At 37.0% G+C, this 12,560-nt stretch overlaps 1 protein-coding gene across 4 annotated transcripts; it reads left to right on the top strand.

Moving 5' to 3' along the window:
- The first annotated feature begins 561 nt into the window (after nt 1-561).
- LOC124213536 (uncharacterized) lies at nt 562-9,760 on the top strand. 4 transcript variants are annotated; one of them, XM_046614914.2, is made up of 14 exons: nt 562-744; nt 2,302-2,419; nt 2,680-2,795; nt 3,033-3,159; nt 3,237-3,450; nt 3,581-3,805; nt 3,913-4,172; nt 4,286-4,411; nt 4,488-5,635; nt 6,076-6,420; nt 6,597-6,734; nt 7,464-7,652; nt 7,789-7,934; nt 8,023-9,760. In XM_046614914.2, exons 2-14 carry the CDS (start codon nt 2,351-2,353, stop codon nt 8,139-8,141), a joined length of 3,222 nt encoding a protein of 1,073 aa, XP_046470870.1. In that variant the 5' UTR covers nt 562-744; nt 2,302-2,350; the 3' UTR covers nt 8,142-9,760. The 4 variants fall into 4 exon arrangements, with proteins under 4 accessions (XP_046470870.1, XP_046470869.1, XP_046470871.1 ...); XM_046614913.2 differs by having other exon boundaries at nt 562-1,468; XM_069134770.1 differs by lacking the exon at nt 562-744 and adding an exon at nt 2,168-2,186.
- The last annotated feature ends 2,800 nt before the right edge of the window (nt 9,761-12,560 follow it).

Raw genomic sequence — 12,560 nt, 5'->3', positions numbered from 1 at the left:
ATTGTACGCCTCTGAATATTATATTTTATACTCGCTCCGATATTATTTCTTTTTTCATTTGAATAATTAAGGAGCCGCAGTGTAACGAAGGGTAAAAATAAATTATCTGTAAATACAAGTTAAAAGAATGCTTTCATTTTTCGTAAAAAAAAGTAGGGAACAATAATATTCAAAATTATTGTGGTTCATCTCATACATCTTGTTCCTCTTATGTTACATACCTATATATATATATACATACATACATATATATATATATACACATAGATGTAAAATTTAAGTTGCTTTCTCTATAAATTTTTTTTGGACCGCGCGCCAAGTCAGCAAAAAAATTTAACAAAGAGAAGAAATCTTGGCGTGCATTTCACTCAAACGCAGTCTCTGGTAAAATGGGATGAAACGATGAATGAAAGAATAGCGTCGCCACCGCATTCGTGTCATTTTAGCGTCACGTGACACCTTGCCAAATTCCGATCATGCCGTGTCTCTCCGGTAACCAGAGGCCGCCACTCTAGTTCAACCAACCCCAAACTGTATCAGCGGACGGATGTGTGTGTGCAAGTGTAGCTGTGTTAGGATAAGCAAGAAGGATGCTTCGCTCAGTTTAGTGTGCGAAATGCGTGCCTTCGACGCTTGCCGTTTTGCAGAGTAGACAGAGACAGAGACAGAGAGAAGGAGATACGTACGTACGGACACATGTGACGGTGTAAAATAGCATATCGGTCGGGAATTATATATCAACAAGTAAGTAACGATTGATAACGTGCGAAATTGATACCGTTCAACGTGACTAAGATCGGTGAACAAAGCTCAACGGTGTTACGTGATCTCGGTTTATTTATACCAAAGATTGCGGGGCTAAATATGTGAAGCCTGGAGGAGGTAGTACGGTGCTGCGGCCTGCTGGGGCGGTGATCTCTTTCGCAAAGTGTGTGCGTGCTTTTGTGTGTTTCCACGCGGTGTGAACTGTACACATACGTTGATACGCGTACGTTTCGCATCACGGCAGCGTTACTTTGTGGGGGAAATACGCCCTGACTAAACTACATACCTCGCGTCGTTCACCCTTCCCATTGTAAAGTACCTGCAGTTAAGTGGAAATACTCGACCGATCACCGTACCAAGGTTCGCTCGTGGCCTTAGCGCGAGGTGAACGATACAAATTGTGCATACATATTGTACATATGTCATTACTCACACACCTTCGTACGGCACGCGATTCCTTTATTCCACATTCGCTAATCTAGCTGTGAATGAGCGATTCTCTTTTACACGTGTACGCAGAGGCGTCGTAAATACGCATAAATCATCGCGTCGGTGTGAAGAAAACAGCTCTGCGCCAGTGCATCGGCATCCGCGTGAATCAGTGTCCGAGGCATGCCGCGTCCCACAAGGATTGTTAATTCACCGTTAAAATACACAGTATTCACCTCGATATTCGGCAGGATTTTACCCGACGATATATAACGTACGTATTTTATTATCTATGCTCGGAAAACGCCTCGGTATTATAGCGTAAGTATTGCATCTGGAGACTTGCGCTAGCACCGACCGACCAACCACTTTGCCCGTCAGCATGTTACGTGTGCGAATTTCTGAACTAGCCAATTTACCGAAGAACCTTTGATTTTACAACGGATTAATGATCTTGCGAATCAATCTATAGGGCCGCAACCGTTTGCAAATTCTTGACGAAATTCGCGTAGGTGGGACAGGTATCCTGGGAACTGAACCGGGATTATACCATAAATAATCGAAGCGGTGCTAAACATAACCTCTAACTTACCCACGCGTGCTATGCGTACACACACCATTTTATTTTCCTTATCGAGTCATTGGGAAAATTGTTAACTTACTGTTGTAGGTTTAGGATTAATAAGATGACTGTTTAGTCATTAGTCGATGAAAAAGAATATATAACAAAGAAATTAAACCTAACCCACGTTGCCACGTTTTCTATCCTCGTAGTGTTGTCTTTCGCATCACGTGCAAGAAATTCACCCGAATTTTCTTATCGCTGAAAATATTTTCTCCAAAGCGGACAACGATCTATGTTACGACTATGCGTGTTTACAGATATACATATGCTCGTTATTTGCGGTATACAAACTGAGATATCGTATAGAAACCCTGTAATTTGTAATGCGAATCAACGCTTATGGATAAAAATAAATGCTACACAGTTGGTGCGGTTACTTAAACATTAAATTTAAGCAAAGATGTCTCGTATTTTATTCTGATCAAGGATTTTAAAATATTTTTTCTTACCGCAATAAAAACCTTGGTCGTTTTTTTTTGTAGATTACTAAACAGAGTGCAGTTGCATTATAACAACAAACCTGGACGGGTCATGGAAACTGGATTTTTAAATTTTCGCGACGAGGAACACTTCTCAGGTTTCTCTTTGCCACTTGATCAGGTGAGATTAACGCATGCGGGAATTAATATTTCTCGTACGTTAATGGTACATTATTGGTACATTATTTGTTGACATTGTATAAACATGTCGCACGATTTCGCAAGTCAAACTCATTTGTCTTACGTATTTACCCGATTGTCGTTTTAGCATAGTTATCGACAGTATTAATCCATCCCCGAATATGTTTAGCGAACAGTAACTGAATCACCATGATGATGATTATAATGATGGTAATAATACTTATATAAATAATTTTGCAGCATGATATGCTGGAAGAATCACACAGCTCACTCATGGAGTTAATGCAAGATGACTTCCACTGTAACTTAGACTCGCGCATCGATCCTTCCGCAGTTCTTTGGGGCACCGAGCAAGAGTAAGTAGATCATACATTGTTCTGCTTTTCCACCTATGGGGCTTACCGTTAGGACTGAAACATTTTTTTTCTTATTGTCATTACTTTTTTCATTTATTTCTGAAGCCATATTGTTTAAACGGAAAGACTTATTAATCGATTAATACTCATTTGAATCAATTTCAAGCCATTTCAAATACTTGTAAAATCGTTGTATTGTCATGCTTTATTTGCTGATGTATCACTATTCACATTCAGATTGAACGGCGACATGGCTGTATTGCCCGACTCTGGGGTGGCAACAGTTTACCCAAAAATGGAACACATCAAGGAAGACTTTGCCAAAATGCTAACCGACTGGCAGGAACATATAGGTTCACTACAGGTGAATTTATTGTTCAAATTAATTGAATCAAAATCTCAAATTTCAGTAGTAAAAATGTATACGTTTGATTTTCTCAGGCCTCAGATCTGGAGGAAGATATGGATGTGAAAGATATGGTGGGGCTCGACATAGACGTGCCTAAAATAGTGGCTGTTGATGTTCAGGATAACATTTTCGAAACTGAACCATCAGTGTTGAAGATAAGCAAGGGAAAAAAAAACCCCAGCTCTTTTGTTAAAGTAAAAATCGAAAGACCAGACTCTCCGCAAAACGTAGACTCTTACGCAACAGGTTCGTATTTCCACGGTCGTTATCATTACAGTATAGAGTGTACTGTAAAGTGCCACCCATGATAACAATTCACTTGGTCTCCGTGTGAATCTTGGTGATAGATGAAAATAATTTCTATTCAATATCGCAGAGAATACGAAGGTCGAGAATTGGGTCTGTCCGGACTTGAAACAGCCGAAAATAGAGGGAAACACAACTATGGAATATAGTCGTCCTGTCAAACTCAAAACAAATGTGGATAGGACAGATGTTGTGTTGAAATACTTAAAAGTCGAAAAAGAGGAAACAAACCACATTGGAGAGACTGAGATGGAAGACTGTATAGACGTGGAAACTGTGTCTGAACAAGTACCCGGTAATTATTGCACATGTCAAAATAATTTCTCTGTACCGAATATTTGGAGATTTTAGCACTTCGATGCTTCGCGTAGTCTGGTCAATAATCGTCCTTTGGTTAACCAGTACTAGAAGCTGGAGATGTAAAGAGTCTTCTGGAACAATTCGAGGCATCAGAGGCTGTCACTCCGAAGTCATCGGTAAGCGGGTATGGAAAAGGAGGGATCTTGCCAGGCGAGACTTTGGCCCCCTCCAAAAGTAAATCTATCACACCTGCTGGCAGGTCTCTCTTGTCACCGTTAAAGAAACCGGCAGAAGTCGTAGACTCGACGCTACATCAAAATATAATGGATTCCTTACCTAAGGAAGTGATCGATAGGATAAAGGTAAATTAGTCTAACTCTCGTAATTGGCAGATGTACGAAATGGTGCATATCTGCTGCTGACTTATCTTTCGTGGTCAAGAGGTCAATTAACAGATGAATATATTCAACAATAGGCATCTGGACGCAAAAGAGTTATACCTTTGATTCCTGCAATACCAACAAAAAAATGTACTCGAAGTAGCGGCACTCGTATGCAAGATGCAGCAGCTACGCTTTCTCGTAACAAACTACTGAAAATCGTAAGTGCTCCAAAATCCAGCCCCAGCCAGCGTAGTACAAAAGATATTTCTGAGAAAAAATTTCGATCTCCCACAGGTAACTTATAATACAAATGGAAATGGTAGAGTCGATGGTTCGGTTCAATTGGATCACGATTACTGTAGCAGCGTGGGCTCAGCATTGAGGAGTTTAGAGAGTAATGCCGAGTATAATGGACAATGCAACAGCGAAAGTGATAAATGTGCGTTACCAACCAAAGACGAAAGCCTGAAACAAACGTCGAATAACCAAGCAAGCGTTTGCGGTAACAATTTAGAAACTTGTCGAATTGTGGCGGGTAAGAAAATATCACCTAAATATCACAGTGGAGACAGCTGGATTGATCAGAACTCTAAAAAGGACAGCGGCTTAGAGTCAGGGGACGTGAGTGATGCTAGTGAAGAATCACCACCTACGACAAATCTCTCGAATAAGGCTAAGAGCAACGAAGGAACTGTAGAACGACAGAAGGAGCAATCACAAGACAGCGTCCTGAAGCAGAGCAATAATGTTGTTGTGAATAAACTAAGTACAAGTAAGTCTGTGATTAAACCATCTCCTGTACATGAGATGAAAATACGTTCCGCATTAGCGACGAGTATTCTGCAACTGCGAAAAGGTGTCCTGACAAAGACAAAGCCTGTCCTAGATATCGGAAATGGGAGGAGAGCTGGTGCATACATGTTCGGAATTGAAAGTGGTAATCCTAAGGTGAAGCAGATGGTATCGGTGTTGAAGAAGCCACCCGTTTCAACCTCGACTCTGATTAGTAATGTGAACGAAAGTATAGTCACTACTACGAACAGTTCTAACAACGAAGTGCAGAACATTATCGTTCAGGATTTGGAACAACAAGGAAGTGGAGAGGAAGAGATGAAGAAACCAGCGCGAAGAAAACTTAATCTTGCCGAGTATCGCAGTAGGCGAGACAAAAATCGCAGCGACAATAGCAGGACCAATTCACCTATTCAACCTATGACTCTGATTTATATTCATCATGTATCTACGACTACAGAACCAATAAAAGACGATCCGGAAAATCCTGTGTGGTCAGAAAGAGAGATAGTCTCTATATTGAAACCTAAAGCTGAAATTGAAGAGGCGAAAAATAGGCCTAAAATGCCTACTGAAGATGCTGGAATACAGACCAACGAGACAGTCTTTGAAAATCCAGCTAAAACCAATAATATTATTAACGAGAACAGGTACATTTTGCTTGAACTTAAACGTTTATCATGTAATTTCAAAGTATTATGATAACCCTGAGTCTCTTCAATGTCTGAGACACTTGTTTAAAATGAAATAATGAAAATGTTTTTTAAGAGATAGGTATTTCCAAAGTTTTGAGATTAAGATTGCATTCCAAATGACAAATAATCTTTGTACCTATTCTATCTGTTGGTCGGAAAAAATTTGAATCACTTCCCTAGTCTATTTTAAATTATTAATTTTGGGAATTTGGAAATTTATATGCCTCCTAAAAAAAAATTCTAATTAAATTTAATATAGATCCGGTATCTCACACGTTGCAAGGAGTAAGTGGTATGGTCAAGAAAATTCATGACAATTCTTTTGATACTATTTAATTTTGATATCATCCACATTGCCGTACTCTTATAACTGGTGTGGTATCAAATATTTTCAGGACAAGTCAAGTAAGAGACAGAAAGAATCGACAATACAGGCGGCGAAGGAATAGTTCTAGCTCAAGTCGTTCTAGATCGCGGAGTAGAAGTAAAAGCAGAAGTAGAAGCACGTCGCATAGACGAGGCGCCACACGAAGAAGAAGATTCAGTCACAGGCGTAGCTCGGTCAGCTCCACTAGCAGCTGGTCCTCTCGTTCTCGATCTAGGTCTAGATCAACATCGCGATCTCTCTCCACGTCTAGGTCACGCTCCAGGTCATCCAGATCCAGATCCAGATCCAGGTCTAGGTCTAGGTCCAGATCTAGGTCCAGGTCAAGGTCTTCAAGATATTCGAGTTGCTCAAGGTATTTTTAAAGGAACCTAAAGAAAGTAGCCAGCATGGCAGTTTAGCTTTAATTCCACGGAATATAACTGGGATCTGCGGTATTGGTTTTCAAATCTGAAAGAAAATTTTTATGTACCATAATTTTACCACGGAAAAACAGGATTCTGACTTGTGAACGTAAAATGGCGATTGTAGGTCTTCGACTCCGTCGAATTCTGGAAAAGGTAAAAGGTCAGGTCAACGAAGACAGCCAATGCGCAATCATGGTCCAAGTTATTATAGACACAGGCGGAACTCCTCTGATAGCAGTCACAGCTACCGAAGCTGGAGGAGGTAAACACATTGTTTCAATTCTGTTGTGAAGAGTTCCGAATACCAAAGTGGTGAATCAAAATCTCCTACCTGTTTTTCTAATACCCATGTCTGTTCGTTCTTTTATCCTATTTATAATATAATCTTGGTCTAATGCGCTTAGAATTAAATAATTGTCACCGGCATAGCACACGTGTATGTTTATAGTCATCGAGTTTAAAAAGTTGGATGCCAATATAGTTACGGAAAAAGGAGTAACGACAATCAACGTCACTACAACTGAATGCATTATTGCTTTACTGACGTTTTCATGGTTTTTTTCATATAAGCTAGGTCATATCATTGAAACATGTACGTGTGGTTAGAAAGTGGACACACTTTTTCGAACAAGAATCATAAAAAACATAACAAAATTTTTCATAGAAACACAAAGTTTGCATCATACATGAATATCTTGTACATCTGATTCAGAGGTACGAAACTGGTGTGGTAGTATACTTGGGAAAATTGATGTGACGTAAAAGCCATCAAATTGGTAGTGGAAGGTTTGACCATTATATTATTCATGCTTTCGATTTTCTCACAATTGAGTGAGCACGTAACGTTGGAAGAATTTCCTTGTCAATAATATTCCCGCTACTGCTGTTGCTTTGAATTTTGTATATTGAACAATTGTTTAAAATTTCAGCTTCTAAGCATTGCCTAGTCATTACACATCCATTTATAACGCCAAACTCTTCAACCATCCAGGTCGTCTTCTACTCTTCGAAGAAAACCATATGACACATGGACTGACAGAGAGAAACAGAGGCAAGTAGAAGAACGCCGAGTCATTTATGTCGGCAGATTGGAAGAGGGTGTTTTGAAGGCTGATCTACGCAGAAGATTTGAACAATTTGGTCCAGTTGTTGATATCAGCGTACACTTTCGGGAACATGGGTAAGCCTCTCTAATGAACTATTTGATCAGGCATTTTATTAATTTGAAATATTGACTTATCTATGGCACATATGCTGGTCATGTTTCACAATCACTTACGTGATGCAAATATGATTTTTTTTTTTTCACCTCACAGAGATAATTATGGATTCGTCACATTTGCATACAAAACCGACGCGTATGAAGCTGTTGAACATGGGAATGATGACCCGATGCAACCTAGTTATGACCTCTGCTTTGGTGGCCGTAGAGCTTTTTGTAAAGTTAAATATGCAGACCTTGGTAAGAAAATTTTCGACTAAATGTTGCAGTTGGTGAAAATCAACTTAAGAAAATATCATTAATAACTCTTGTTTAATGCTGAGTACAGATGGGATTGCGAGCAATTCGTTTGGCGGAGGAAGGAGTGGCTCTAAGTTAGATCAGGATAACTCGTTTGATCTTTTATTGAAAGAAGCTCAGGCTAAGCTACGCAAAAGAAAGGTTTGACACACGTATCATTTATTCATAGTAAGTTCTAACTTAGTACACGATGATAAACATATACCGCAACAACTATTATGATTGTATAAAAAGAATAGAGGAACAAAAGGTTCCAAGAAAAAAGAAAAAAACAAAAATATTGAAAAAACAAAAAAAATCGGGAAAGCAAGAAAATTATGAACATAATTCATATATGATAGAAATGTAGGTGATTGTAGTATTTAAATGAAAAAAACGTGCGCACAGATGCGCATGTAATATCGCCAAACTCGCGTTTCTGATATACTGTATATTTAATCATTAAGCACGCCCTTTACATTTATTGCTATGAACGGAAACCATTTTAATAGTAAAGGTTTAAATGTGTTTTAGGTAGAATTTTTAGGTACACAAGTAATCAATTATTACCGATACTAATGTGTACTCATCGGTTCTCCATCAGACTACACAATTTGTTATACTACTACTCTATATCTTTGGTTGACTTAGACGTTTTTACCACAGGACTATGTATCGGCCATTTCATTGCAATACTGCAATATTATCTTGAATTGACTTTCTGACCAGATTCATCTGCTAAATTTAATACACGTGTACACGTATGATTAAGGAGTTTGAAAGCCTCTGCAGTTACGGGAAAAGGAGTGGTTCGCTCTCGTGTGATGTTGACTTCCTAGTTATCCGCATTACATAACTTTTTGCATATCTGTTTACATCTTGTCAATACGTTTCTTCGCGATGTCTCTGTCACAAGATGTCAGATGGGTTGCAACTTTAATTCTATTTCATCTGGAAGCACGTTGACAACTTCTTTAAAATTTCAAAATTTCTACATATTTCCTGTTATCTCAACTTGAGCAATCAATCCCCGCAACAGTCCGCGAACCTCTAGTTAGAATGAATGTATTTTATGGTCTACTTTAGAGATTCAAATTAACTACAAAAATTATTACGCTCTAACAGTTATTTTGCATATTTTGCATTATTGAAAATTTATTTACAAGCGTGAATGATGTTAGTCTTACCTAGATTGGAAATTTTTTATTACTAAGAGCCCGTAAATGGCATGAGTACAAAATGCTCTGTTCACGTATTATGTTTACGATATTTTTGCCACTATTTATTTATCAATATCGCCAACATTATTATTTTTTTGAGCACCTTACCGGAAATATGTCCTGCTGTCGATGTATTACAAAGAATAATCATATGTATATGTGAACACGTGGCATTTCACCAATAAAACGTATGTATACATGCCATGCAACTGTTCTTGTATGTTATTATCGTTAGGTAGATATGGATTAACTGATATCGTATTGGCGATTGAACGTATTTATTGCGTAGTTATAATTGAACCATCGATCGTCAAACCCTCAGAAGTAACGTCAGAAGATTATAGTTGTAACCATGAACTGGTTGAAGTGTAAGATGAAATTTAGGCAAATAACTAGAATTTAGAGTGATAATAAACGATGAGGATAAATTTTGCCATGACTCATTCATCGCGATATCTCATCGTTGACGATTACTTGATAAAAAAAAAAATAAAAAAATGTAAGTTAATAGAAACAAAAAGATATCCTATTAATTGCTCCGAATCGTGAACCTTTCAGTGGTACAATTGATATCTATTATCACAGGTTTAAAGTTTTATCGTATGTCGTAGAATCGTATTTAACTGATTTCTTGTTGAAAAATACACAGAAAAAAATAAAATAAAATCAAGTAATTAAGAAGTACTCACAGTCTGATTCACTGCTACGTACAAACTCAAGAGTCTAGCTAATCTTAATCTTATGATCTGTTAAAAGAGACACAGATTATATTTGAACTTACATGCAAATGCTCATCTTATTCCTTATATTACAATATTCTCAGAGCTGAAGACTACATTTATATTGTAGACGAAAATAATAAATGAAGTAATGTATCCGTTTTTCCTCTCCTTTATTTATTTCACTTTAGTTACATACACCCTGTGTATACCACTTGAAGCCGGGTCAGTTGCTCCGTTTCAGGCGACTTCACAGGTTGTGTTAATAATCACTGTAACTTGGCTTTTACCGCGCGTGCGAGTCGTGCGTTACATGAAATATTCACAGTATAAATTAGGATATAAAATAGTATAAAACAGAAATAGAATACAAACTACAGTATTGGACAACATAAATAACATTTTAATTTGACAATCGTAAACAGCGTTAGGGCAATTTTCATTTGAAGTATGCTGTGGAGAAAATTGGGCTAATTTGTTTATTCAAATTCCGAAACTGATGTCGGTCATTTTTTTTTTCATGACCGATACGCCAAAGGGGATCTCTATCTTGCAACTGTTATTTTAAAAAATAAAATAACTTATTCCTCCCACATTATTTACTCGGTTTGTCAATCAGCATTCACTTTCAATACTGTCTTTGTATTTTTGCACGCCCATGAATACAAATAATTTTATTTAGGATTAGGTACAGAATTTTTTTTGTACTATTTAATATCAACCATTTTATGCAGTAGTAGATTTAGCCTAAACAAAGTGGAAGCAAATAAAGTGTAATAATAAAAACTAGCTGACTGCAATGCTGTACATAGAAGTGCCGACGAGCCAATAAATACATTTACAATAAATATAAATTGCAATGACTACGAATAGCAAACTCTAGATTTTAACGATTTATTTATTTCATATGAATAGTACAAAACCCTAGGCTCGTAATTGCGAAGTCACCAAGGGTAATTGTTTGTTACATTTTGTACAATGTTTGAATAATTACATGTAACATAAACACACGCATTAATACTATATACACGTGCGTATGTGTATGCATATATGTAATCACGATTGGAATAATTATACGTTTCGTTTCCTTTTTGAGACAGCTGTATGTTTTCTAAATTACATTTCGACACAATAGTAACGACGCATCTTGCAACTTCAGATTTCCTATCGTCTTTGCCTGCTTATCCAGGGCTTGACATTCATGAATATCTGGATTCTTCGTGAACGTAAAATTTCAAAGGCTGGCTCACAAACCAATTCTCTGATTAGTCAAAAGCATGGCTCAACTATTTTTCAATATGTACAGCTTGGTAGCAATCTTGAATTTCATTAGTTATGAATTATGTAATAAATAATTTATCTTGTCGCGTTGTCAATTAATTCTATACACACTGACAGACAAGAGTAAGTGACTTCCATCTAGACAAGAATCTATGTCAAGAAATATGATTGGAATTCATTTCTCTTATACGTTTTCTTACTTTCCCATTCATGGCACAGTTTGGAAACGTGTGTGTGTGTGTGTGTGTGTGTGTGTGTGTGTGTGTACCTATGTATATAATTTTTATTAGGAACGTCGTCTTATTGCTTAGAAATTTTTTTTTTTTAAATTTGTAATGTTTCCTAAAACACGAGTTTCAGCGAACATTCGAAAGTAATTGACCAATTTTAATTTTCACAATTGATTGATTCAGATTTACAAAAGTTCATTGAAAATCGGATGGTTCAATATGCTCGAGCGAATACTTAAAACTTTCTATTTGGATGGTAGATCCCTGACTCATTAAAGTGGGAAAATGTGTTGCACCTATATTCAAACGTTAAAAATAACATTTTGAAACTCGTTTCACTTTAAATCTCGCCTTGCAAACTGCAATTTTTATTAAAAATAATATCGTATGATATACTTAACATTAATGATTTTAGCGTATTATTTCCGAACAATCAGACCTGGGCATTGAAAATAAAAATGCTGGTATAATACAATTATAATGTGATCATACTCATGAGTTTTAGTTGCTGCTTTAGCCCACTCAGAGTGCAGGTTGGTACAATTTACCGGTATTTCTATTCGGCAAAAACTAAAGAATAGCACTTGAGTGCAGTAAATCGCAATAGCCATTATTTGCCTTTATAAAATGAATGAAAACTTTGAAGGGAATGGTTCACAACATAGGAAACGTCACTTCTTTCATAGCGGTTTTACTTATTTCGTAGTAACAAAGTTATTTTTCGATAAATAATAATTCGTATATTGTTACTACCGCCTGTACATGCAGTAACAGTATTATACTGTAAAGAACGCATCCCGTAAACATATTCTCAATACGTTAATTTGGTCGGTGATATGGCACGGTTACAATTTTATGTAATATATATATATATATAATATTAATCAAATTTTACAATAAATAATATTAACGGGAAGGTTTTTTCTCCCAATAACACGTAAAAAAGGAAAAGTATAATTAACACAATTCATGTTCTTGTTTAGCATACAGCTTTTAAAAACGATGGCTTGTAAATTTATGGCAGAGAGTAATTTTCCGTTTTTTTATTGCGGCAAAGTGCAGCTCTCCATCATTTGACTCTCATGAGGTATGGAAGCTTTTCAATGATGATTATTGACGCGAGTTCACAACCTACAT

The sequence above is a fragment of the Neodiprion pinetum genome, chromosome 3 (genome assembly GCF_021155775.2).
Source record: "Neodiprion pinetum isolate iyNeoPine1 chromosome 3, iyNeoPine1.2, whole genome shotgun sequence".
Lineage (NCBI taxonomy): Eukaryota > Metazoa > Arthropoda > Insecta > Hymenoptera > Diprionidae > Neodiprion > Neodiprion pinetum.
Note: the sequence above shows the minus strand (reverse complement) of the source record. Positions and strands in the feature narration are given on the sequence as shown.

Excerpts from the sequence above, each read along its gene's own strand:
- LOC124213536 (XM_046614914.2), top strand. The coding sequence starts at position 2,351 with ATGGAAACTGGATTTTTAAATTTTCGCGACGAGGAACACTTCTCAGGT. Across the intron at positions 3,806-3,912 it reads TGTGTCTGAACAAGTACCCG|TACTAGAAGCTGGAGATGTA; the intron begins GTAATTATTGCA and ends TTGGTTAACCAG. Across the intron at positions 4,173-4,285 it reads AAGTGATCGATAGGATAAAG|GCATCTGGACGCAAAAGAGT; the intron begins GTAAATTAGTCT and ends ATTCAACAATAG.